The sequence below is a fragment of the Doryrhamphus excisus genome, linkage group LG7 (genome assembly GCF_037039965.1).
Source record: "Doryrhamphus excisus strain RoL-2023G ecotype Guam linkage group LG7, RoL_Dexc_Guam_v1.1, whole genome shotgun sequence".
NCBI classification, from domain to species: Eukaryota; Metazoa; Chordata; class Actinopteri; order Syngnathiformes; family Syngnathidae; genus Doryrhamphus; species Doryrhamphus excisus.
This window is the reverse complement of record NC_136363.1, coordinates 586,102-612,366: the sequence shown is the minus strand read 5'-3', so window position 1 is coordinate 612,366 and position 26,265 is coordinate 586,102. Positions and strand designations below refer to the sequence as shown.

The following is a 26,265-nucleotide window of genomic DNA, read 5'->3' as shown; positions in this document are numbered from 1 at the left end:
CCCCCATCACCCCCACATCGGAGTAACTAAGTAGCCATTTATTCTGCCTCATAGTCGCTGAAAAAAATTCAGAAAATAACTTTTATAAGCTTTACTGTTATGTCATGTCATGCCAAAAGTGCTAGTTAAGTATAAAGAAATATGCATGATTGACAGTATCTACTACTTACGCAACATTAGCATTTTGGGTGGAAGTGGGAAGCTTCTCCCCACTCGGTTAAAAACAGAAGAATTAAGTTGGAGGCTAGCTAGTTAGCTCGCAAGCATGCTTAAAGCGACTGCTGCCTGTTGTGTCCCTGCGGTGCAAACAGCGAATAACAGGAGTGGAAAGGTGACTATAGGGGTGTTACTGCATGGCTGCAGGGCTCTAATAATGGTAAAAACATATTTAGAAAGCCACAAAAACGAGAGAATATTCCAGTTAGTAATGTTGATGAACATTCCATACCATTTCATATCCATGCAGATACGCTGGAGCCTATCCCATCTGACCTCAGGGCAATGGCAGGGCAGATTCAGACCAACAACCACGCTCACTCAGAATATCGTGTTGACCACTTTGCTTTTGGGTTCTATGTATCTATATTTGCCCCCCCCCCCCCCCCCCCCCCCCCCCCCCCCCGGCATGAAAGTAGGAAGTGGAATGAACGCGTATTGACTGTTTGGTCTTTATTTTGTCCAACATGAGAAACACGTTGATGACTTGACATGGGGGAGTCCCGAGTAAACAAACCCTGGACCAGAAAGCGCTGATCCAGACCTTCCCCGGACTCCCCCGATGCCGGCGTTCCCCTCCTCCCCTCCTCCCCTCCTCCCTTCATCTGTTCATTAAGGTCAACCAGGGTGGGGAGTCACGGTTCAAGAGGAAGATGAACTCAGCGAGGCTTCTGAGCTAATTAGGAGAGTAGGAGGCAGGAGAGGAAGGGGGGTGGGGGGGGGGGGGGGGTAAATAGGAGGAGTGGGCAGGTGAATTTGCTCAGTTAGCTCCCAAGTGTTTAATATCTCTCTCCCACTCCTTTCTCATCCGCTCATTTATCCTCCTCTTCATCACTCGCTGATGTCTCCTTCCTTCCTTCCTCTCCTTTCACACCTTGGCCGTCAAAGGGGGGGGGGGGGGCAGATGGATGCAGGTGTGTGTGTGAGGAAGGCAGAGGCAGAGGAGCATGACTAATACCCCCCCATACACACACACAGCATATTGTGTGTGTTGTGCTGACCTGCCAGTGTGGTTATGTTGCGTCCAGGTGATTAGTCATTCAAATTGATCAGGCAGGCTGCTGCTTCTCCATGACACTACTAAATATCTGGAGCATAGACCACTGGCTCCCACTCTTTTGGAGATTGTTTAACACCCCCCCCCCCCCAACCACCAACTCCCCATGCAACAGGACCCGATTCCTCCCCAGTCAGCGTCTTCCAGCTGTTCACCGATCTCCAGCTGCAGAGATGGAACGCCCCAAAGACTCGTACTAGAAAAGATCCTGCTGACTGAGCTTAGGCCACTTCCTTCAGCAGCTCCTTCCTGGTATCCTTCCTGGTATCCTTCCTGGTATCCTTCCTGGTATCCTTCCTGGTATCCTTCAGCAGCTCCTTTCTGGTATCCTTCCTGGTATCCTTCAGCAGCTCCTTCCTGGTATCCTTCCTGGTATCCTTCCTGGTATCCTTCCTGGTATCCTTCCTGGTATCCTTCCTGGTATCCTTCCTGGTATCCTTCCTGGTATCCTTCCTGGTATCCTTCCTGGTATCCTTCCTGGTATCCTTCCTGGTATCCTTCCTGGTATCCTTCCTGGTATCCTTCCTGGTATCCTTCCTGGTATCCTTCCTGGTATCCTTCAGCAGCTCCTTCCTGGTATCCTTCCTGGTATCCTTCCTGGTATCCTTCCTGGTATCCTTCCTGGTATCCTTCCTGGTATCCTTCAGCAGCTCCTTCCTGGTATCCTTCCTGGTATCCTTCCTGGTATCCTTCCTGGTATCCTTCCTGGTATCCTTCCTGGTATCCTTCAGCAGCTCCTTCTGGTATCCTTCCTGGTATCCTTCCTGGTATCCTTCAGCAGCTCCTTCCTGGTATCCTTCAGCAGCTCCTTCCTGGTATCCTTCCTGGTATCCTTCCTGGTATCCTTCAGCAGCTCCTTCAGCAGCTCCTTCAGCAGCTCCTTCCTGGTATCCTTCCTGGTATCCTTCCTGGTATCCTTCAGCAGCTCCTTCCTGGTATCTTTCCTGGTATCCTTCAGCAGCTCCTTCCTGGTATCTTTCCTGGTACCCTTCAGCAGCTCCTTCCTGGTATCCTTCCTGGTACCCTTCAGCAGCTCCTTCCTGGTATCCTTCAGCAGCTCCTTCCTGGTATCCTTCCTGGTACACTTTCAGGTATCCTTCAGCTCCCTTCCTGGTATCCTTCCTGGTACCCCTTCCAGGTACCCTTCTAGGTACCCTCCCAGGTATCCTTCCAGGTACGGTGCTTTAGTCTGGTCTTCACGGGCCTTTCTTTGGCCACGTGGACTCGGGTGACGCCCCCTTCTGTAATGGGCGTGAATCCGTGTTGATGCTGTTGAAGTGGTGTGGCCAAGTGTTGCAGAATCAATTACACGCCTCCATGCTCCCAATTAGACGAGGCTGATCAATGTCAGCCAAGATCACTGCCTAATCTCACACACACACACACACACACACACGCTGCGTAGATGATTTGATAATTAAATCAATGTGAACAACTAGAGCTGCACTAATGAAGCGCTGATCTCAGATGAAATTCATCTCGCTATCCGTGCTCGTTTGTGTTGGATGTCATCAACATTTTCCTGTTGGAGACCACCTTTACCTTTATGTTTGGAAGACCACCATGACACAATGGCCTGTGGACACCTAGCTTGCAAGCCTGGTGTGGGCGGCCATGTTTTTCAACCGGGCTCGACCAAACGTCACGTCCAAGTCCGACCTCGGCAGGGTAGCCTTGCTTTCATGGAAAGGTCCAAATTCGTCTTCTGGACGCAACGTGTATGACAGGGTTTGATGCCTTCATCATCGGTTTCTTAATCATCCTAATCATTCTCTCTTTTCGTTTTAGATGGACCTGATTGACAAGGGTTGAAGTCCAGATGTGGTCCGGTTGGATATCTTCTACTTGGCCAGCAGGTGAGTTGGGCTCGCCTCCATCTTCATTCCCAGCATTTCATCTCCTGGCCACCGCCAATGCTGCACTTTCTTCTTCTTTTCTTCTTCACTTGTGGCAAGACACGATTCATCAACGAGCAATTCCACACCATTCTTAAAGGAGAAGTATGCGCTTTTTGGAATTTTGCCCATCATCCACATCGAAAATTAGTTTGACAAGAACTTAGTGGTGCACCTTATGGTGCGCTCCATGGTGTGCATGTTGGCCTATGTACGTCCCATGTGTATCGCTCATGGGGCGCCTCATGGTGCGCTCCATGGTGCGCATGTTGGCCTATGTATTGCTAAGTGGGAACCTGACAAAAGTCCACTTTATTAGGGCCTTCTACCCCAAAAAGGATTAGACCACATTATTTGCTTTCAGATCAATAATCCAAACAATGGATTAAGGAAGTCCAGATTACGATGATGAGCCAACTGGTGGCTCACACACACGGAGGTAGTGCAAAAGAGACGCAGCACATCCTGCTCTGCTGCTGCTGCTGCTGCTGCTGCTGCTGCTGCTGCTGCGTGGCGGACAAAGTGGGTCAGCACACACACACACACACACACACACACACACTTGCACTGGTACGCTCTTACCCAGCCTCCGCCCTCACGCTCCAGCACGCACGGGGAACACTGGTGCAGACGGCGTGACCAGAGCGCTCCTGCGGCGTCTGGCAGTATTTGTATGGAGTCCAGCTGTTGGCGTACTCCGCCACAGGAAAGGACCTAAGCAGCCGTACGGAGAAAAACGCTCCGACAAGCTCCGACACACGAACCAGACTCAATCCCACCACCACCACCATGCCTGGGGTCCAATGCAGACCCGACCATTAGGCAGATGAGCCTGCTTATTTATTTGCTGCTTGCGTAACAAATATGGCTGACGGCACTTTGGGCGCCGTGTCCACACTCCGTCTAATTAGATCATTAGAAGATGTGGCGCACCCGGCACGTAGGATCAAGTGTTGCATCATCTCAACAACTGATTGTGGTGGGCCCATTGTGGTCTTTTTGTGGTCCCATTGTGGTCTTATTGTGGTGGTCTTATTTGGGTAAACGTCGAAGTGGAGTTAAAGTGCTGAATGGGTGACTGATTCAATTTCAGCACTACGACTGACAGGTGACCTTTCCTTGGTCTAGCTCCACCCTCCGCACAGTCCAGCTAATTGAATGCATTTGAAGTACATGTCAGGACGCTCACACGGTCCCGTGTCGGCACACACACACACACACACACACACACAAAAGCCTCGACCTGGAAATGGTAACATCATGTATTTTCCATGAGAGATAAGAGCAGAGTGGGGAGCTTCAGTCCACCAAGTGTGTGTGTGTGTGTGTGTGTGTGTGTGTGTGTGTGTGTGTGTGTGTGCGTGTGCATGCAGACTGACTCCAAATGGTTTTCCTTTAATAAAGCGTTGTTGTTCCGCTCTTGCTCGCACTGGCAAACATGGCTGGGATTAACCTGACAATGATAAACACAAGCGGGGGTGGGGGGGTGTGGGGTGGGGGGGTGTAATAGAGGAGTGGTTTCAAAGCGTTACATCATTCATCTTTTCTGTCCAAATGTCTTTCCCACTTTAGAATCAAATGCATGCTTGTCTGCATGCATATGTTTATATTTTGTATTCTACCTCGTTCATCATCATCACCCTACCTGGTGGGGGGGGGGCACAGATGGGAGGATACGTCCGCCATCTTCATTTCATTGGACAATTGGCAGGAAAAGGCAAATGTGCTCATTAGCGCAATTTCCTCTTCTTGTGTTTTTCCAGGAGACATGAACGCAACACGCCTGAGTGGGTGAGCGGCAGGGGAAACTGGACCACTGGAATCCAGGACCAGCTGAGGTTAGTCTTGTCCTTCCATCCGCCTTACAGCAACTGGACAGAAAGAATGAAAACACATACGGTTCATGATCACAGATGACCACAATGTATCCCAGAGGGCATCGGCCCCTCTTCAGGTGGTCCCGGGGTTATGAGCAGCGAGTTCTGTTCCAAGTCGGTCATCCTGTACGCAGAATACACCTAAAATATGGTCCCAGGATAGTCTGACATGGTCTTGGAACAGTGCACCGAATCCATGACCCCTGACCCCTTAGCACTCATTAGCATTCATCTTTTACGGTTGACATGTTGATTTTGGCTTTCCGGCCCTTTGAGTGGGAGAAGTCAACTAATAAGTTCATGTACCTGTATGGGGGCGGGGTGGGGTACTTGGGGGGGGGGGGGGGGGGGGGGTAGTACGTCACAGATCCAGTTGCGTGTACGTAGTATAAAAGATGGTCAACGATGGTCACAGCTGGAAACGCACACAATTCCACTCCACTGTGTTGTGAAACAGGAAGAAAATTAGCCCCCCCCCCCCCCCCAAAATATCATTACATCGCTGAGCCACAGCTTCATCATCCCAAATGTCAACATTATTGATGCTCATGTGCATTTGAAGCCAATTATCCCACGCTAGAAAGGTGCGTAGCCGTGTGCCGGGCGGGGTGTGTGCGTGTGGCGCTGAGTAATGGCGCCCTTCTGAATTCTGCCGTCCAGGTAAATTACTCAAGTTTCTCGTCCGCTTCTCGGGGGACGTCGGCGATGCCGTCACAAAGAGCCAAGCTAGCTTATTACAGCGATGGCTTTATTGATCCGCTCTGACATGTGCAACACCTGCACGGAGCAAAGTTGCCAACACGACACGGAGCCACGGGAATGGCCGTATGGGAACGTGCCCCCCCCCCCATACACGGCGGGTCATTAAGGGCTCCTGGCAGTGTGTCCTGTAAGCAGTTTGCTTCCCCCGCGGGCCGCTAATATACTGCTGTGTTTTGACTGCGTGTCGTGGTGTCAGCTCTTTTGTGGCCGTTAAGCCACAGTTACACTCGGCTCGGCGGTGGCCGGGGGACCGTTTGTCTGCGCGCTTGGGGGGGGGGGCGGGGACCTGCTGCAGGAATCATTTCACCGGAAATTGGTTTTCAAGGGAACGCCTCAGTTTACTTTGAGTCCTGTCGCTTTGTACCTTAGTTTGGTTCCCCTTTCTTCACTCTGGAGTCTCCCATAGTGGCCATTACGGGACGTCTCATTCAGCCCCAGTCAGTCCACTAAGACACTACGCTGTGGTAAAGCATTGAATGTACTGTAGTGTACTACAGCCTAATACTAGTCCACTCCGGTCCTGGACTTGTCCCTGATGAGGTAGGACACTTTTTTTCACAATAAGCACAAAAAGAAACCAGTATGGGCTCCAAATGCTGTTTGTCATGACGGTCGATACCCGCGCTGATGGCAGGTGGACTCCAGCAGGGACGACACGGACAGTAGCGCACGCTACGTGCACGCTACGTGCACGCTACGCCACACGCTCTAATGTGGGACTACATTGCATGTGACAAGTGGAACCCTTTTTGGTTCCGCTGGCGGTCATCAAGCTACTTTAGAAGCGAAGTGGGCCGTCCCCGCAACGCCATTGTTTATTGGCAACATACATCCTCATTAGTCAGCGGTCATAGCTGGCTTCTTCTCACCGATGCCGTGACCCCCCCCCCCATGATAATGGCGAGTGAGGAGGACTTTGTCACTACTTATCCAACTTTGGCCCTTTTCATATGGCGACACAGCTCCTACTGTATCTAACGTCACGTTGTATAACGGCATAACGGCGCCAGCTGAATGTCCTTAAGCCCCCCTAAATAATTTCATATTTTTTATTGATTTTTTAAAAATATTTTATTGATTTTTTTATTTGTTTTTAGATTTTTTTTAAACTAAAAAATTCTGACAAATTTCATATAATAGGGCAAAAGCAGGCTAATAAGCAGGCTAATAAGCAAGCCAATAAGCAGGCTAATACTAGCCTACTACTACTACTACTGCTTGTAGTAGTAATAATCAGAAGAATAATAATGATGATAGTAATAATAATAGGCTAACGAATAATCTAGTAATGATTATGATATGATTGATCACTGTCCACCGGACAGAATGGTTGCAGATCTTAAGCAGCTGTTTTGCGGTATAGATTGTGTGTACTTGTGTACATTTAATGGTGGCCTAGTAGAGTAGAGTATCTCTACTAAATCTGTCCCAAAGTGGGAAAGTTATATCCTGCTTCTTGTTCCTTATTTGGTTTTGGAATTTTTGGATTTTTTTGAACGTCTACTACCTACCAATTGGATGGTGAGGCCCCTCCCTCCATCGTTTACCTGCAGTCCCTCTAGCTTTTATTGGCTGGAAGACGGCGAATAAAGTACCTGGTTGACGCCGGGTGGGGGGCAACGTTTCACCCCTACCAAAGGTTTCTTAGACGGGAGAGGAGCAGTTGGAAAAGAAGTACAGGGATGTTGTAGTTTTCTTTTTGTATTCTGTTCCATATACTGTATGTATGTACGTACATTGTTGCTCTGTCTCATACAAAACATCCCGAGCACACATTCCTTTTTTCCTGCCTTCCGCCAGACACTTCCTAGCTAATTAGAGCCCAGACTCCCTGCTGTGTTTGCCCTCCTAGAATCCACGTAAGACGTAAGACGTGCTGCCATGAAAGCTGTCTTTGACAGTCTTGGTCCCCAAATAGATGGCTGTCGCCCCACCGAGCTAGTCAGGCTCGGAATTTATTCTTGAAACACAAGCCACCTCATCTTGGTCTGCAGTCTATGAGATCATGTTCCTGCCTCCATTAGACGGCAGAGTGAGCGCTCGTCTCGGCTAAAGATGCAGTAGTCTCGTCTGATCAATACTGACCAGCGTCATCCTGCCGCTTCTGTTATTTCCCCCAAATTCTGCATCGCCGGCTGTCGGACGGAATCAGCTTTGAGTTGCTCCACGGAGGAAGCATCAGAGAAGCATCGATCGGTGTGTGGGGGGGGTCACTCTGAGTTTGCTGTGACTTTGTGGCTCACGTCAAGGACTTCCATGTTCCACTCCAACGCCATTTGGGCCAATGGGATTATTCAGGAGGAAGAAGAGCTTGAAGGACTTCAGGCTGTCCTCTGTTCTTGTTCTTGTTCTTGTTCTTGTTCTTGTTCTCCGTCTTCCAGCCTCACAACTGGCACTTCCTTGTTCCTTCTCAATTTTATGTTCTCTGTTTCTTCCAGCTACTTCTACTGCAAACATCTACTGACTATATCTGTAGTACATGTATACTAGCATGTCCTCCTGGGCACATGTCCTCTCACTTTGGAACAATTCCAGCTTTCCTGCTTTCACTTCGTTGATGAGGGTAGTCTGGTGATGTCTGGCCGACATCTACAGTCATGTGAACCCCTTCGCTGTTGACTTCTCAGCCCCCCCCCCCACACGCTTATTGTTTTCTTCCCATGATGGAGGGGAAAAATAACCTTTATGGCTAATATGTTTTTGCTGTAATCGCTCCTCTTTCTCTAATGTGTCTTTTATTGCAGCGCCACGCTAGGAAAGCCCCGAGGCGCTCCGTACGCACAGGAAAAGCAACATATCTAACATAGGCTGGAGATTAACAAGCGCCGCCATACGGAATGCTGCTGCACACTTATATAACGGGTATCAAACACGGACGCCGTGCAGCTGTAATTCACTTCAACAATAAGCGCTCGTGTTGTTTGTTGTTATGAGCTGCAGGCTTCTTCTCACCATCAGCCTGCAGGGCCACGCACAACGTGGGGGTGGGGTGGGGGGGGGCACACAAGCCAGATGAGGGCAAAGGAAGATGGCTGACTCTATCATGTCTGCGTGCGCGTGCGTTTCCACTGCTATTAAAGTTGTATTGCACGGGGCTTTTAGAACATCCGCCATCAGCTGGCCAACTTTAGCTAATCATTTTTTAAAAGCTCTGGGCTTTGTGCACACCAACACGCCCCCCCCCCCCCATAGATGCGTTCTCTGTGTGTTGGCTGGTATTAGTCAAACACACACACATGCAGCCTGCAAGTCAGTATAAACAAAGGGTAGATTCTATATTAGTAAGAATAGTATTAATAAATAGTATATAATAGTATCTATCTAATAGTAGTGTCAAGTAGCTAAAATGGTTAAAGTAGCTAAAATGGTTAAAGTAGCTAAAATGGTTAAAGTAGCTAAAATGGATAATGTAGCTAAAATGGCTAAGATGGCTAAAGTAGCTAAAATGGCTAAGATGGCTAAAGTGGCTAAAATGGCAAAAGTAGCTGAAAGTGGCTAAAATGGCTAAAGTAGCTAAAATGGCTAAGATGGCTAAAGTGGCTAATATGGCTAACATGGCTAAGATGGCTAAAGTAGCTGAAAGTGGCTAAAATGGCTAAAGTGGCTAAAATGGCTAAAATCGCAAAAGTAGCTGAAAGTGGCCAAAATGGATCAAATGGCTAAAATGCCTGATACAGCTAAAATAGCTAAAGTAGCTAAAATGGCTAAGATGGCTAAAGTAGCTGAAAGTGGCTAAAGTGGCTGAAATGGCTACAATCACAAAAGTAGCTGAAAGTGGCTAAAATGGCTAAAGTAGGTAAAATGGCTAGTATGGCTAAAGTGGATAATATGGCTAAAGTAGCTAAAATGGCTAGTATGGCTAAAGTGGCTAAAGTGGCTAATATGGCTAAAGTAGCTGAAAGTGGCTAAAATGGCTAAAGTAGCTAAAATGGCTAGTATGGCTAAAGTGGCTAAAGTGGCTAATATGGCTAAAGTAGCTAAAATGGCTTGTATGGCTAAAGTGGCTAATATGGCTAAAGTAGCTAAAATGGCTAAGATGGCTAAAGTAGCTGAAAGTGGCTAAAATGGCTAAAGTAGCTAAAATGGCTAGTATGGCTAAAGTGGCTAAAGTGGCTAATATGGCTAAAGTAGCTAATCACTGTGATGTGGGACATATTAGTAAGAATAGTATTAGTATATAGTATATAATAGTATCTCGCCCCAACAGCTGGGGTAGGCTCCAGCACGCCCTCGACCGTCATGAGGATAAGTGGTAGAAAATGACTGAATATTGAAAATGGACTTATCGCCATCGTGTCTGGAATCAAGCACGATGAAGGAGAGCCGACCGTACGTTTATCGTGTAGAAGAACATAAATGTGCCAGGATCTTTTCTCTTCCCTTTTTCCTTCATCTTACGCCTTTCTTGGAAGAGTCTTTTTTCCACGCCGGCCCTGTGTGCGAGCGCCTCCCCTGACGAGCCAGGAGGTCAAACCGCTGTCACTCACGTTGATGTAGAGGGAGAGGAGCGAGGGAATAAGGAAGCTCAGACCAAGAATCCAAATGAATCCAATAGACGCGTTGTCAAGTTGGCCGGCGCGCGTCTGCCTTACCTGCTAATTGAAATGCAACCAGGTGTGAAACACCCCTTTTAAAAACCATCATTGGGCCTTTAGACGTGGGGGGTGCCTATCAACGCCTCGCCTCTTATTGTAGGTGTCAGGTGGGCGTCTACCTGTTTGGTACACACGTGCACGTAAACAAGTGTGTGTGTGTGTGTGTGTGTGTGTGTGTGCGTGCGCGTGTGTGCGCGCACCTCAGCCTCCCGTTAAGGAGCCGTTTAGAGCCGGGCTCCAGTTTCCTCCTTTCCTCCTGGCTGCCTCTCCGACTCCCACCATCTTCCCTCCATCGCCGTCTCATTAAGCGTGCGCGTCCTCTTTTTGCCTGGATGCGCTAACCATTGTTGGAAACGCAATTCATCTCCCGGTGCCAGGTTTGATAACGCCCGTCTTTGCTCCGTGGGAACTGTTGTCAGTCACTCAGCCGTGCCGCTCGGCGGCAAATCAACTCTTCTTATTTGTTTCAAGTCAAGTGTCAGCAGAGGGAATCAATACTCATAGATGGAGAATTCCCAGAAGAAATCCTAATTGTGAGAATGAAATGTAAATATGAAACCAAACCGAGTCTTGAACCCCAATCTGATATTTCTAGCAGGTTAGGATATTTACGTCAAGTAACTTCCGGGGACAATCTGGCAGCCGCTAGCTAGCTTCTCTAAGAGTGGACTAATAGTTGTTCCGGATGTTGGAGTCAAGGGTTGGACTTTGTGCCGCTTTGTGCTGCATGAATGATTGAAGCGAGTGCACGGGGCGCTGGATGAACAATTTAAAGCCATGGCTTGCTGCGGCCTTGAAGGTCAAGCATCGTGGGAAAGGAAGGGAATTAGCATATTTAAATGCTAAATAAAATATGCTCCTTGTGGAGCTTTTCTTCTGGAGGTCTTCTTCTTTCTCCTGACTTGTAGTGTACCGTTTACACACCCACTCCGTCTTTGTTCTTTTTTCCTCCCGGGGGATTTCAATAGGAGACAGTGAAAGCACCGTCATGGGATTGGGAAGGTATTTGCTTCATTCTTAGTCCCGGGATGAATAAAAGGCATTTGTATGCGCTGGGGGACGTAATGCCGTGTCAGGAATAACACGGACAGCCAGGTGGATGTCTGCACGCACACGCACACACACACACACACACCAGGAATCTCTCTTTCAGCTCCAGTGAGTCCCAGAATTAGTATCATTATTGGAGCAAAGGAAATCTCTGGGAATCTATATTTGGGCAAATCCATCACCTTCCAATACAAAGTCATTTATCTTTGGGAAAGGCGCTGTTGTGCATTCCGTGGAAGTTTAAAGCTTTGGGAAAATACCACACGATGGATGCATCTTGCTAACCTCATTTAGCACCAAAGATTCGTTGGTATGGCAGTGGGAAGCCCTGCTCACAGATTTCACCAAAACAAATGGCCAAGGATCCACTGTGCGTATGGTTTGCTTTTTCTTTGGCTTTTTTAAGGACATGTCAAGCTGCCACAGTATAGAAGAAGGATAGTTGGCTTTGAAAACACACATCCGTTGTCATCCATGTTGAGAAAGAACCCTAGGGCTGTCAAACGTGGCTAAAGTAGCTAAAGTAGCTAAAATGGCTAAAATAGGTAAGATGGCTGAAATGGCTAAAGTAGCTAAAAGTGTTAAAGTGGCTACAATGGCTAAAGTAGCTAAAACGGTTAAAGTGGCTACAATGGCTACAATGGCTAAAGTGGCTAAAGTGGCTACAGTAGCTAAAGTGGCTACAATGGCTAAAGTGGCTACAATGGCTAAAGTGGCTACAGTAGCTAAAGTGGCTACAGTAGCTAAAGTGGCTACAGTAGCTAAAGTGGCTACAATGGCTAAAGTAGCTAAAACGGTTAAAGTGGCTACAATGGCTAAAGTGGCTAAAATGGCTAAAGTGGCTACAATGGCTAAAGTGGCTAAAGTGGCTAAAATGGCTAAAATGGCTAAAGTGGCTAAAATGGCTAAAGTGGCTAAAATGGCTAAAGTGGCTAAAATGGCTAAAGTGGCTAAAGTGGCTAAAGTGGCTACAGTAGCTAAAGTGGCTACAATGGACAAAGTAGCTAAAATAGGTAAAATGGCTAAAATAGGTAAAGTGGCTAAAATGGCTAAAGTATGTGGGACATGTCGTGGCTGGCTTCATGTGGCTTAAGCTCATCTTTGGTGTCATGACTGCCACCTAGTGACCACAATACCACATACAGCATCACTTGTATCGTTGCCACTGATAACACGGCACACAGTCAGCATGGCGTCGTTCTGAAAATGGCAACGTAGCAACGAATTAGACAATGACGTCATGGGAGGACGTGCCACAAATAGATCACAGTCCTGTTGATGAGTGGAAATAATATTCAAGCAGCATCTTTTCTGTTCAAACTATCTTTTATTAATAAGGAAGTGAAAGAAGATGCCCAGTGTTGCTTTTTGTGCTTTACATTTGGAGACCCCGTGGTCCCCCCACCCTCACCCCCACCCCAGAGGAAGAAGAAGAAAGTGGGAAGCTCCTGAAAGTCGTCATGGTCATCAGCCGTGGCCCTGTACACATAGAAATAATCCAAATATTTACAAGGCCTCTTGCCGCAAACCCTGGTGTGCTCTGGATCCCGGTTATTCCCACCTTCTCGTGTGGATGCATCACGGTAGTTATTCCACAAAGCAAGGCATGGTCTACCTGAAGCTAAAGTCTTCTGTCGTTGTGCTACTTAGAGAGGAAGAAGAATAGAAGAATAGACTTGGAACTAGCTTGCGGCTACTAGTGCACGCGGTGGGCTACAGTAGCTAGCAGTGTGTCGTCTAAAGTGTTTGTCTCTGGTGCTGAAAGATGGAGGCTAAGGTCCACACGCCACGTCCCGGATGGTTCCACGCCCAAACACGTGCGGTCGTCAGCGTTCCAGCACCAGAGGCCTACAGTACAGTACAGCAGTACCTTCTACTTCTATGATACTTTTCGAGTAATACGAGGCAGGCAGTGCATAAAAAGCATGTACAAAAAGGTGGAGAAGAGAAGACCTGCAAGCCCCCCGTCTGAAGCCCCCGTCTGAAGCCACAGTGGAGCTGTGCGTCATGCATAACGGTCCCCAAGCTGCCGTCCCCACACTGGACTCACCTCGATGAAGAAGGCCTCGAAGAATCCCAGCAAATAGAAATAGTCCCTGATATTCACGTGTCGTGCTACGTACGTACGTAGCGTAGCGTAGCGGAGTCTGCGAGATGAAACCAACGCACATACATATGAATCTCATTATTGCTCTATTGCAGGGGTGTCCAACCTGCGGACCCGAGGGCCGCGTACACAAAACCGGAATGCATTTTGTGTGTGAAAGATGCAAAGTGGAGCTGTGTTAGCGCTGGGCTCCGGGTGACAAAGCAAAGGGGTCGAGTAGGTCCCTGAATGCCACGTTGATGAGATGTTCAAGGACCACGTTCTAGCGGATATGAAAACAAAACAGTTTGCTGGGCTGCCCCTTTTTTGCATGCACTCGTTTAAAATGAAGCAAAAGTGTCAAATGCTTTGGCATATTTGGAACGGAAGGCAAAAAGAACTAAAGTGCAAATAAATCAGATGAAGGAAGAAGAAGTCGTCGTGGGGGGGGGTGCCATGGGGGGGTGCTATTTTACAACCTTCTCAGGCCGGAGGAAGGAAAATACCCTGGTGGTTTTTGTTTTTGTTGGACTCCTTAACTAAAGGAAGCAGCACCCATGCCTTCCTGGCGCCTGTCAAGTGTACGCTATGTCTCTTTTTGCAGGGTGGGGGTTCAAATCCGGGGTAGCCAAACCTCGCCTTGAATCGTCTGGAAGTCCATGGCGTCTCTTTGGCGGGATGAGGCGCTTTTAGATGCGCTGCCGGGCGGCAAGGACGGGAATTGTGCTGGCTTGCATCGGCCCCCGTGAGGAGGAAGGGGGCTGTAAATAGATGGGGGGGGGGGGCATCTTGGAAATGATAATCTAGATGTTCTGTGCTTTGTTTATGTTTTGCAGCTTCAGAAGAGCAGGAAGTCGGGAGCTAGCTAGCGAGCCACATTTGGGGGCGATGTTGTGGTTTTCTCGGCAGCCGTGCCGCAGTCGGGAGGACGAGGAGGTGACTCGGGGAGCGAGCGGGAGGGACGGGGGTCACTCCCCCACGGAGCCGAGCGGGGAGAAAGCCCCCTTGAAGCAGGCGGACTCGTAGTGCTTGTTCAGGTAGCTCTTGAGAGCAAAGGTCTTGTCGCATCGCTTGCACTTGTAGTGCTTGAACGCCGAGTGCGTCTGCATGTGAGCGCGGAGGTTGGAGCGGTCGGCGAAGGCCTTGCCGCAGTGGGCGCACCCGAAGGGCTTCTCGCCGGTGTGCGAGCGCATGTGGCCCTGCAGCAGCCAGGGGCGGCTGAAGGCCTTGCCGCACACGTCGCACTTGTGCTTGAGGTCGTGCGTGAGGAGGTGCATGGCCATGGCCGGCATGGAGACGTACACCTTGCCGCACGTGGGGCACTTCTTGGCCATCTTGCTGTCCATGCTGCGGTGCGTCTGCTTGTGGCGGCTCAGGTTGGACGAGGTGGCGTAGGTCTTGCCGCACTCGCCGCACGAGTGCCTCTGCGGCACCCCCCTGGGGGCCGCCGCCGCCCCCTTCCTCCTGGAGCGCCCGTCCATGATGAAAAAGGCGTCCACCATGTAGCCCTCGCCGACGCCGCCGTCCCCGTTGATGTAGCCGCTGGCCGCCGACGACACCTCCGACCTGGGGCTGTCCGGCTGGTCGGAGTCGCCGTGGAGGTCGGCGTGGATGCCGCTGTAGGCGTTGTCCATGCGGCTGTAGATGATGGACGGGTGACTCGGGGAGGGCGCTTTGGAGATGGCCGACGAGTCGCTGACCACCACCTCGTCGTAGGGGGAGGGGGCCAGATAATCCCGCACGTAACCTGAGGAGACGCAGGAAGTGAGCGTGGATGGGAAATACGACACCGGATAGCTTTGGAGTTATTTTTGGTTGTGCTGCATTCGCATGCACGCCGCCCTTTTATGCTAACGGTAGCATACGGAAATACTTCTCTACTTCCACTCCTGAACCTAAACGTGTCAGTACTGCAGTACAAATACACCACCGGGGGGGCGCTGTTGTTAGATCCATTCAGTTGACTGGATTTCTCACATTGCTCTACCAAACACACGCCGTAACTTTTGGGTGGTTATCGAATTAGCGCCAAATTAGCTCCGCCCCTTTAGGGGGCCTGGCAAGAACTGGTGGGTTCAACTTCTGGCCGTCATCGAGCAGAACATGTTAACAACTTGTATGACGTCTATGCTAGCATGTCCTCCAAAGGGGCTCCAGCGTAGGTTAGGACCCCAAGAGGTGTCCTCGTTGTTGCCTGTATAATAATGAATAACCCACAGAGGCCACAGATCAGCCTTTTGGATCATAATTCAATATGCTTGTTATTGTCATGCATCTTTGCTATTGGATCTCATACGAGGATATGAGAACTTCTGGGCTGCATCATTTTACCTTATTTAGCCGCATACACACACACACACACACACGCACACACACACACACACACAGAGCCAGACTGAGCTTTCTGTGCAGGGTCCATGCAGATCGATATCTCTCCATTTCAATTATCACTGTGAGCGTTTTAGCCGGGCACCAGGAGGAGATCCTTGTGCTGCTAATATGGTTTTGGTAGTCACTTCTGAGAAGAGGCGGGCTAAGTCAATAACGAGCCATGAGGACGGCGGCCAGAAAGCTTGAGCGTGATGTGGAGGTCAAGGTGCCGGGATGGAGGATCAGAGGATGAGAGCCAAGATGGAGGCAGACTGCGTGTGTGCGTGTGTGCGTGTGTGCGTGTGTGCGTGTTGTTTTGTAGAGCATGAGTCAAATTGAGGCACCGTGACCAAGTGTTCCTTTTGGCTCCGAGCAAACAGGAAGCTTGACTCATGGCTGCAGAAGAGGGACTGTGTGCTCGCTGGCGGTGACACTACACATTTTAGGCGGGGGGGGTGGGGGCGGGGGTGTCACCATCACCCCAGCCAGCAGATACGAAGCATCACAGCATGGAACACGTTGATGCTATCTGCTACACGCTTTAGGATGCTCTCACTGTAGTCCTGCTGAGGATACATGGGATGATGGATGGATGGATGATTGATGGATGGATGGGCAGGTGGATGGATGGATGAATGGGCAGATGGATGGATGGAGGGCAGGTGGACAGATGGATGGATGGATGATGGATGGATCGATGGACAGATGATGGATGGATGGACAGATGATGGATGAGCAGATGGATGGATGGGTGGATGATGGATGGATGACGGATGGATGGACGTATGATGGATGGATGGGCAGGTGGATGGATGATGGATGGATGGATGATGGATGGATGGATGGATAGATGGATGGGCAGAGGGATGGATGGATGATGGATGGATGGGCAGGTGGACAGATGATGGATGATGGAGGGATTGATGGATGGATGATTGATGGATGGACAGATGATGGATGGATGATGGATGGATGGGCAGGTGGATGGGTGATGGATGGATGGATGATGGATGGATCGATGGACAGATGATGGATGAGCAGATGGATGGATGGATGGGTGGATGATGGATGGATGACGGATGGATGGATGTATGATGGATGGATGGGCAGGTGGACGGATGATGGATGGATGGGCAGATGGATGGGCAGGTGGACAGAAGATGGTTGATGGATGGATTTATGGACGGATGATTGATGGATGGACAGATGATGGATGGATGGATGGGCAGGTGGACGGATGATGGATGGATGGATGAATGGGCAGATGGATGGATGGACAGATGATGGATGGATAGACAGATGATGGATGGATGGATGATAGATGTATTCATCCAAAATGAGTCCACCATATGAGGTGGCCTTACATGGCCTGTAGGTGGGACCCCCCCCCACCCCCACCCCACCCCATTTGTGTACTGGTCCAAGCCAATAGGAGAAAGGGAGGTACTTAGCATAAGCAGACACAGCATGAGAAAATGTTTGATTCCATGATTCCAAAAGTATGATGGGTGAAATGCTGTGGAGGACATGCTAGGATACGTTTAGAGCACATCCTGCTGATGTCATGTTGTGGTCCTACCAAGGTGTTCATCTTTCAGTGCTAGCATGTCCTTGCAGTACCGACGTAGCTCGTGTGAGTCTTGCATTTCTTTGCATATTTGGACGATAGACCACTCCAAGACAGAAAATGACAGATGGGGGAGAGGGGGGGGGTGGCAGCGAGCTACCATGCACACTTGTAGGTCACCAAGTGCTTCCTGTGTGCGTGTGCGTGCGTGCTGCTGTGCACTCAGCCGTGTAAGCCGCCTGGAAAATATGCCGACTTGACAGAAATGCAGCAGTGTGTGCAACAAGCGGCACTTGTTTCAGTCAAACTCTTGTTACCTTTCTAACATGGGACACGGCTTGCACAACATGGCCGCCATGTTTTTACTTCAGCGTTTCCCTCCTCCCATCATCACGGGAACACCTGAAACCTTTCTTGGTCTTCTGCCCTTCTTTGACCTTGTTCTAATGTGGATAGTCTAAGGCTGCATCACTTCTCCCTTGGCAAGGTTTTTACTGCTGCCCTTTCATGGCCACTAGGGGGCAGCAATTCGCCCAAGCAAGCATCATAGGAGTTGATGCACTTTACTAAGGATCCATTGAATCAGATGGGGGATAAACAATAGCTATTTTGGTTTTATGGCTTCCTGCTCTGATCCTCGGGCAATTGTATGTTTGTATTGTTTGTATTGTATGTTGATGGAGTTATAAGGCCGTTAGAAACGGGACTGCAGTGCATGCTGGGATTTTTCACTCACCAGAGTTTGACCTGTAATCTTTTTTGCCCTCCATATCTTCCTTCAGAAGCAGTCATGACTAATGCTTTGTATCGGGGGGATTAAAAAATGGAGCCATGGTGTGTGTGTGTGTGTGTGTGTGTGTGTGTGTGTGTACCTGTCTCGGTGTAGGTGAGGCGACTAACCTTTATCATGATGATGGAATCGCAGGCTCAGTTCTCCTCTTCGGCCGTGACAATACGAGCTGTCCAGCTCAGCAGCTGAAATGTCATCCAGCTTGACTTTCTTCACCAAGAAAGAGCGAGGCATGATGGGACGGTTGCTCTTTACACACACACACACACACACGCACACACAAACGCACACACACTCACACTTTATGAGAAGTGAAAGAAAAAGTTTCAGCTCCCAGCAAAGAGTGGTAACGGTAAAGGGAACATTCCTGGAGCGGCAGCAGCGTCGGTTCAGGTTTGCCGCTGGGGTCCTGCTGGCTGTGCCTGATTAAAAATAAAAGGCTTCTGGCTGAATCCTGGCTTCCTTTTTAACAAGGAAACGCCAAACTCTGCGTCCTCATGTCGGCTTCTCGTCTTCAGCACCGGCCAGCTCCTCCTGCCACAATTTGGTCGCTGTCCTTTCAGCACCACAGAGTCAGCCCAGACAGCCTTCCGCATGTAAAGTTGGACGCATTCCCGCTGGGATTAGGTGTCAAAAAGTGTGCGGCGTGGCCGACGACGTGGACACGTGGACGAGTGCGTCGCTAGACCTCCTCAGGACGTCTGGTGTCCATGTGTCTGGTCGCTCCTCACGAATGCAAGCCTGCTCCCCACAAAAGATGCTTCTGGGAAGAAACGCACGGCGCTCGACCCTCCTGCGTCACGCTCCTCCTTCCTCCTCCTCCTCCTCGTCTCAATCTCCTCTCCGCTCGGCACGCGCGGAGCTGCGGCGGCTCTCTGCTGCCCGAGACCAGCTGTTGCCTTTATATAGAGGAGGAGAGTGAAGGGGGGGGGGGGGTGGGAGAGAGGAGCATCAGCCCGGTGGAGGGATTTCATGAGCTACTTTAAAGCGCTGGATGATTTCTCAGGCAGCTCATGGAAGTGAAAGTCATGGAGGGGGGGTGGGGGGGTCTGTCATCATCGCCGGGCCAGTTGTTCTCCTCTTAAGATGGAGGTCACTTCATAGTTCATAGTTCATAGTTCATCAGCGTTTGCTATCCTGAAAATGTTTGGGGGGGCTCAAACATTCTTTTTAACGCTGACAAAATGGAATAGAATAAATAAATGTAGGTTTTCTTAGTCTCCTCAGTCAATAGTAAATATGATTCTCATATTTCATATTAAATCATAAGCATATCATTCCCAGTGCATGAGTTGAGACCACTAGCATCACGCCAACGCACATCAAAGTCACTTTCAAGAACACGATGGCGATTATCGTTAAAATGAGATGTTGTCCAATGGTGGAGCTGTCATTGTTTACATGTTTACACGCTCAAACCCGACTTCTCCCTGCAGCTTGGAGACCCCCCCCCCCCCCCCCCCCACACACACGCACACACACACACACATGCGTGCCGGGAGCCCTGCCCCCATTCACGCTGATGCAGAGCGGCAGGATGACGGCGTGTGATGTAATGGTGTGACGCCAGCGCTTTATGTAAGATCTATTCACGTCCAGTCCTTGGAGTTAACCTCCTGTCTCGCACTTCATTGATAAATGTTTGAGAGCATCCGAGGGCCCACGGGGCGGCGGGAGCGGGAGGGCGCATGCACGCTCGGCTGCGATGTTTGAATCCCCGGCTGATTAATGGCTGCCTTTCTTGCTCGCTCTCACGCGTCGGGCGTCTGTTATTTGGGCGGGTTGGCCCCCGTAGGAAAACCTGGCTGATATCTTTGCACTTTTTCAAGATCTGACACGGCAAAAACCGAGGCTGACGGCGAGCAGGGAAGAAGATACTGAATGATGTCCTCTCGCTGTGCCCGCTCTCTCTCTCTCTCTCTCTCTCTCTCTCTCTCTCTCTCTCTCTCTCTCTCTCTCTCTCTCTCTCTCTCTCTCTCTCTCTGTGCTGATCGATCACACGCCAGACAGGAAATGCTTGTTTGTGGGAGGGTAGGAATGGTCCGGTCCTTGTTAGTTTTTTCCTGCTGGCCTACGCTGCTGAGCTCAGCAGGGTTTGTGTCTGCCGGGGTGCCTGGGTGGGTGAACGTGTGGAGGCTGGGGGGGACATGTGGAGGCTGGAGGCTTATTAGCATAATAATAGACTTGAAATCACAGACGTACGTGTGTGTGTGTGTGTGTGTGTGTGTGTGTGCGTGTGTGCGTGTGTGCGTGTGTGTGTCAAAGCTCTCAGGAAACACAATGGATCGGGGGGGTAGGGTCCTTGTTGACTTTTCATCCCGCTCACTTTAAAGGCCCATTTAAATGACAGCCTTTTAAATAAGACCCAATTCAAACAGGAGGACTTTACATTTTAAAGCAAAGTGATGCAGGCCGGGATGGGGGGGGGGGCACAAATAAACAGCGGGAATGCTTCCGCAGGACAAAGGCCAAGGTCAGCGTGGGCTAAGGAAGGCGAGACGGAGGTAGTGTTGGAATTGTCATTCCTGAGTAGTAGTAGTAGTAGTAGTAGTAGTAGTAATAATAATAATAATACAGTATTGTCTCGCCCACAGCTGAAACTTCATTTCGGGACGCCATATTTGTATTTTCTTGGCCCTTTTTTTCCACAAGCCTCTCCGGGCGGGACATCACCTTCATCACTTTTCATCATCTTTCTCTCAAGAAAGACGTGTGTTCATGTCTCACGTGAATATTTTGGTTGTCGGGCAAAATTCCACCAACAGTCATTCACATCACAGTGCCCCCCCCCACCCCAAATCTCCGTCTTTGTTGTCACTCCAGCATCAAAAGAAGTGAACCATGCAAAGACATGCAAATAGTCAGTTCCGGGGTCAAACTCGGGCCTGGACATTGCATATAAGACGTAAAAGTAGGAAAGAATTAGTCTCATCCCTCATGATGACAGAGGCAGGCCTTCTTAATTGTCACACAAGTGTAAAAAGAAGTTCATCAGTGAGGCTGAACCTTTTTGCATGGAATGTCACAAAAAAGCCAAAGAAAAAGAAAAGCCATCTGATTGTCGGACAATAGCTTGTGCAGCCTCAGACTTCCTTTCCCCAAAGTGCCGAAGGAACACCGCCCATGAAGCCGAGTCCCCAACAAGGAAGCGTAGCCCCGACTGTTGACGTAGGACAGGCCAGTCGTGATAGTGGTGAAGAAGAAGAAAAGGGCGTCTTTGTCCGTGTGGCTATGATCATATACGTGTGCCATGAATATGTATGGCGCACGTATAAGAGGTGACCCTGGACATGAATATGTATTGGCTGGTAATGAGGCCGACAGCGGATCAGATGGGCCCTTCTTTAACTGGTCACATGTGGCTCATTAGGACGGCCCCCACACGAGCACCTGATACCAGCACCAGGTTGATGACAACAAAGTGGCTATTTCATCACCCCCCCGTCCCGTCCCCGCCCCATTACCGTATGAGCCGTGCATGCCAGTACTAACCATAAGCCACGTAGACTTTGGTAGGCTTGGTCGTTAGGACATGATGTCCGTGATGTCCGTGATGTCCGTGATGTCCGGTCTGGGCCAACGTAGGCTCAGCTATCTTAGCAAATGATGTCTCGTATGCACAGGACCAATTTACAAAAAAGAGTTGACTCCTGCCCCCCATGTTGGACACCCCTATTGTTTTTACTGCAGATTGCCTTTCATGCCTCCACCCGTTGTAGTGGAGGGATGGTATAGTCTACAAAGCAAAATAAGTTCAAATGTGGATGTTTGGTTTATGGTGTGTTCATGTGGCACGCGGACATTGGAGACTTCATGGGTAACGTGCTCTGCTGCGTCTACGGGATGCACTCGTGGCACAGCGGGCCGTGTCCGTGCCTCCATAGGAAGAGCATACGTAAGTCATCCTTTTGATTTGCACCCCTCTTTATTATTCTTTCATGGGGGGGGTGCAAATTACCTTTAGACGAGCACAAGCGGTGGCGGCGAGGCATGTGAGCGGGCACAGGCGGCTTTATGGGTCCTTCATTCGGGGGGCATTGTCAGCGGCCTCACACCATTTTATACACCCCATGCACCCTATACACCCCATACACCTTGTTCACCTTATACACCCCATGCACCCTATACACCCCATACACCCTACACACCCCATACACCCTATACACCCCATACACCTTGTTCACGTTATACACCCCATGCACCCTATACACCCCACACACCTTATACACCCCATGCACCCTATACACCCCACACACCTTATACACCCCATGCACCCTATACACCCCATACACCCTATACACCCCATACACCCTATACACCCCATGCACCCTATACACCCCATGCACCTTATACACCCCATGCACCCTATACACCCCATACACCTTATACACCCCATTCACCTTATGCACCCTATACACCCCATACACCCTATACACCCCATACACCTTGTTCACCTTATACACCCCATACACCCCATACACCTTGTTCACCTTATACACCCCATGCACCCTATACACCTTATACACCCCATGCACTCTATACACCTTATACACCTTATACACCCCATGCACCCTATACACCTTATACACCTTATACACCCCATGCACCCTATACACCCCATGCACCCCATACACCCCATGCACCCCATACACCCCATACACCTTATACACCCCATGCACCCTATACACCCCATACACCTTATACACCCAATGCACCCTATACACCCCATGCACCCTATACACCCCGTACACCTTGTACACCTTGTACACCCCATACACTCCAAATTTTCCCTACGTGGATGCCTAGCCATAGACTAGCATGGCTGCTAAACTAAACTAGCATCAGAATGTCAGCGTTGTGAATCAATGTACGCATTTCAAGATGGTGGAAGAAAAACCAAAACGTCTAGAAATGGCGTGGCCCGTCTGATCTCCTTAATGAGCAAAAGTGATGTTGAGGCACGTGGCCCCGCCCCATTTGGCCTCCATTTGTCAACACATTCATGTCCCACCTAAAGCCGCTCCTTTAAATTGTCTTGCATTTTGTTCGCTGGAGACCAGAGATTCGGGGGGGTTAATTGGGTCGAGGGACACGGCACACACACACACACACGCACACACACACGCACACACACACAGCAGCCGCAAATCCTCTTAGCTCCTATAATGAAGGAAGTCGAGGGGGCTACGCTGCCATAGGTGCAGGAAGACGGGAACAAATGGAGGGAAGATGATGGAAAAAAGGGGGAAGCAGATGCAGGTCAGGATAAAAGGATCAACACCAAGGGATCATTTTTGAAGTTGGGGTTGACACTTAAGGAAAGAATTCACTGTCACCATGGAAACAGTTGGGATGTTGTTGTTTGTTCCTTCTAATAAAACACCTCAGGGACCAAAATCTAGCTAGGCGTACTAACCATAGGCCAAGACCAGGTCAGAAATGGTCCTGGTCTGTGTGGGTTTTTCATGTGAGCTGTTCTTGTGTATTTCCAGTAAGAGATGTTGGAATGGGATATTAATCCCGGTAAGTTAGCACAGTGAAAGGGAAAATGGAGGAGAAGGAGCAAGCCAACGGATCTCAGCAGGAGTTCGACTATCCTGAAGTCATTTTTCTTTTCTCCACAGAAAGTTTGAAGACCAGCAAGTTATGGAAGGAGATGGACAGAAGGCCATGGGATGCTTTTGGACAGTGACTCATGCAGCCGCAGTGTGACGACGTCGCCTCGCCTCGCCTCGCCTCTCCTCGCCTCTCCTCGCCGTCCTGCAGCGTACAGTATGTTCCGTCTTTGTCAATGTCACTGGACTCCTATTGGCTGCCTAATCTCTAATTGCTCCATCATGGGGGGATTATTGCGCTCCCAAGTCTTGGTGGGCTCATGCGGGCCAGTTGATGGGAGGTATCAGGGTTCCTGGTGATTCCATCTTTAGTCCATGGAGTTATCCCAAGACAATGACATCACATCTTTTTCTATCGTTGGGCTGTTTTGCTGAATCATGGATGTGTTCCCCTCCAAAGGTAGCAGTCCTATTCAACATAATGAAAGTGCTAAAACACTAGGGGGCCCAGGACAGAGCTAGTGGCAGTGAGCTGTTGAAGGTCTCGAATCGGGTCGAGGCGGATCATAGCAGTGCCTGAAATGAGGGCGGAATGGGGAAGGGGGGGTTCAGACATGCTTTAATGGTTTTAGGGATGAGAACTTCTTTTCCCTCATTCAAAGCTCAATGGAAGTCTCTCTAAGTCTGCTTGGGTTAATGGAGCAGACAGTTAAACCAATCAAAAGTCAATTGTCCTTGGGAAGTCACGCCCCAAAGTCACGCTGACCTTTTGACTCACAAAGCCGACTTGGATTGTTAGGCTCCATTTCATGCTGCCGGGTCGGATTGGCGTCATCTCATCTGGAAACTTCCAGGTTTGGTCTTGTCTTAGAGGTTAAGGGCAGAGTGGATGGATGGATGGATTATTGGATCGATGGATGGATCAATGGATGAAGTGATGATGGATGGATTGACGAATGGATGGATCTATGGGTGGATGGATGGGTGGATGGATGGATCGATGGATGATCTATGAATGGATGGATGGATGGATTGACGGATGGATGGATGGATCAATGGATGGATGATCTATGAATGGATGGATGGACTGATGGATGGATCAATAGACTGATGTATGGATGGACTGATGGACGGATCAATGGATTGATGGATGGATGAAGGGGTCAGTGGTTCAATGGATGGATGGACCGACCTATGGATGGATGGATGGATGGGGAGGGATCAGTGGATGTATGTATGGATGGACTGATGGACGGATCAATGGATTGATGGATGGATGAAGGGACCAGTGGTTCAATGGATGGATGGACCGATCGATGGATGGATGGATGGATAGATGGATGGATGGATGGGGAGGGATCAGTGGATGGATGGATGGATGGACTGATGGACGGATCAATGGATTGATGGATGGATGAAGGGACCAGTGGTTCAATGGATGGATGGACCGATCGATGGATGGGGATGGATCAGTGGATGGATGGATGGATGGATGGACTGATGGACGGATCAATGTATTGATGGATGGATGAAGGGACCAGTGGTTCAATGGATGGATGGACCGATCGATGGATGGGGATGGATCAGTGGATGGATGGATGGATGGATGGACTGATGGACGGATCAATGTATTGATGGATGGATGAAGGGACCAGTGGTTCAATGGATGGATGGACCGATCGATGGATGGGGATGGATCAGTGGATGGATGGATGGATGGATGGATTGATCTTATGTTAGCACTTTCCTGGCTCTTTTGCCACAGACCGCTTCTGTATGAAAAGCACCAACATGGAATCTGTCAATCTGAATATGAAGTTTTTAAATGAGCATGTTCCAGGCCTGGTGGTCCGCACGGTGGCCGAGTGGTAGAAAATGTATGGATGGCCTGGTGGTGCCATCTGACAGAGGAAATGTAAGATATAAATAACAACACAAAACGCCCATTTGTGTTTGTTAATATTGGACAAAATCAAGTGCTGACGTGAAAGATTTGCTGTGAGGAGGCTCTGGAAAAGTAGGACTGGAGGGCGTTCCACAAGAAGGCTGACTCCTGACTACATCAGGCAGGCTTCCATGGTTCCAAGTTCCTCCTCTGTTCAAGTGGAAGAATGTTGTTCTTATTGTACACTTGAGTAGCGTAATGCTATCACTTTTTTTCAGTAGATAAGACATCTGTACGGCTATACAAGCTGTACACTGACTACTCTCCATCGTATGCCAAGCTTTGGTGTCTACAGTATTGTCCCTGAGACCATACCCAGTCCCGACTTACCCACTTCCACCACGGGAACGACGACTGTTGTCGTGTGTGTAGTCGTGTGACTTAGCATCAAGAAATGAACAGAGATGATGTCAAGTCTGTTTGGAGCTCTGTAAAAATAAAACTGCAACGCTGATGCTTGATTATCAGCACCCAGCCAGACGTCTGTCGCCCCCCCCCCC

The 26,265-nt window shown here is 49.4% G+C and overlaps 2 protein-coding genes across 2 annotated transcripts in view; one reads left to right on the top strand and one right to left on the bottom strand.

The window, feature by feature from the left end:
• Window positions 1-2,681: 2,681 nt before the first annotated feature.
• slc39a4 (solute carrier family 39 member 4) overlaps window positions 2,682-26,265 on the top strand; it is a 44,780-nt gene continuing 21,196 nt past the window's right edge. Inside the window, exons 1-3 of the mRNA XM_078791830.1 lie at window positions 2,682-3,129; window positions 4,932-5,006; window positions 23,890-24,037. The gene's annotated coding sequence lies outside the window, so the exon portion shown is untranslated. The remainder of the gene's footprint in view (window positions 3,130-4,931; window positions 5,007-23,889; window positions 24,038-26,265) is intronic.
• Window positions 12,863-19,125, bottom strand: LOC131102427 (transcriptional repressor scratch 1-like). Its single transcript, XM_058048095.2, has 2 exons — window positions 18,376-19,125; window positions 12,863-15,285 (listed from the first exon to the last, which is right to left on the bottom strand). The coding sequence occupies exons 1-2, from the start codon at window positions 18,497-18,499 to the stop codon at window positions 14,507-14,509; spliced, it is 903 nt and encodes a 300-aa protein (XP_057904078.1). The 5' UTR covers window positions 18,500-19,125; the 3' UTR covers window positions 12,863-14,506.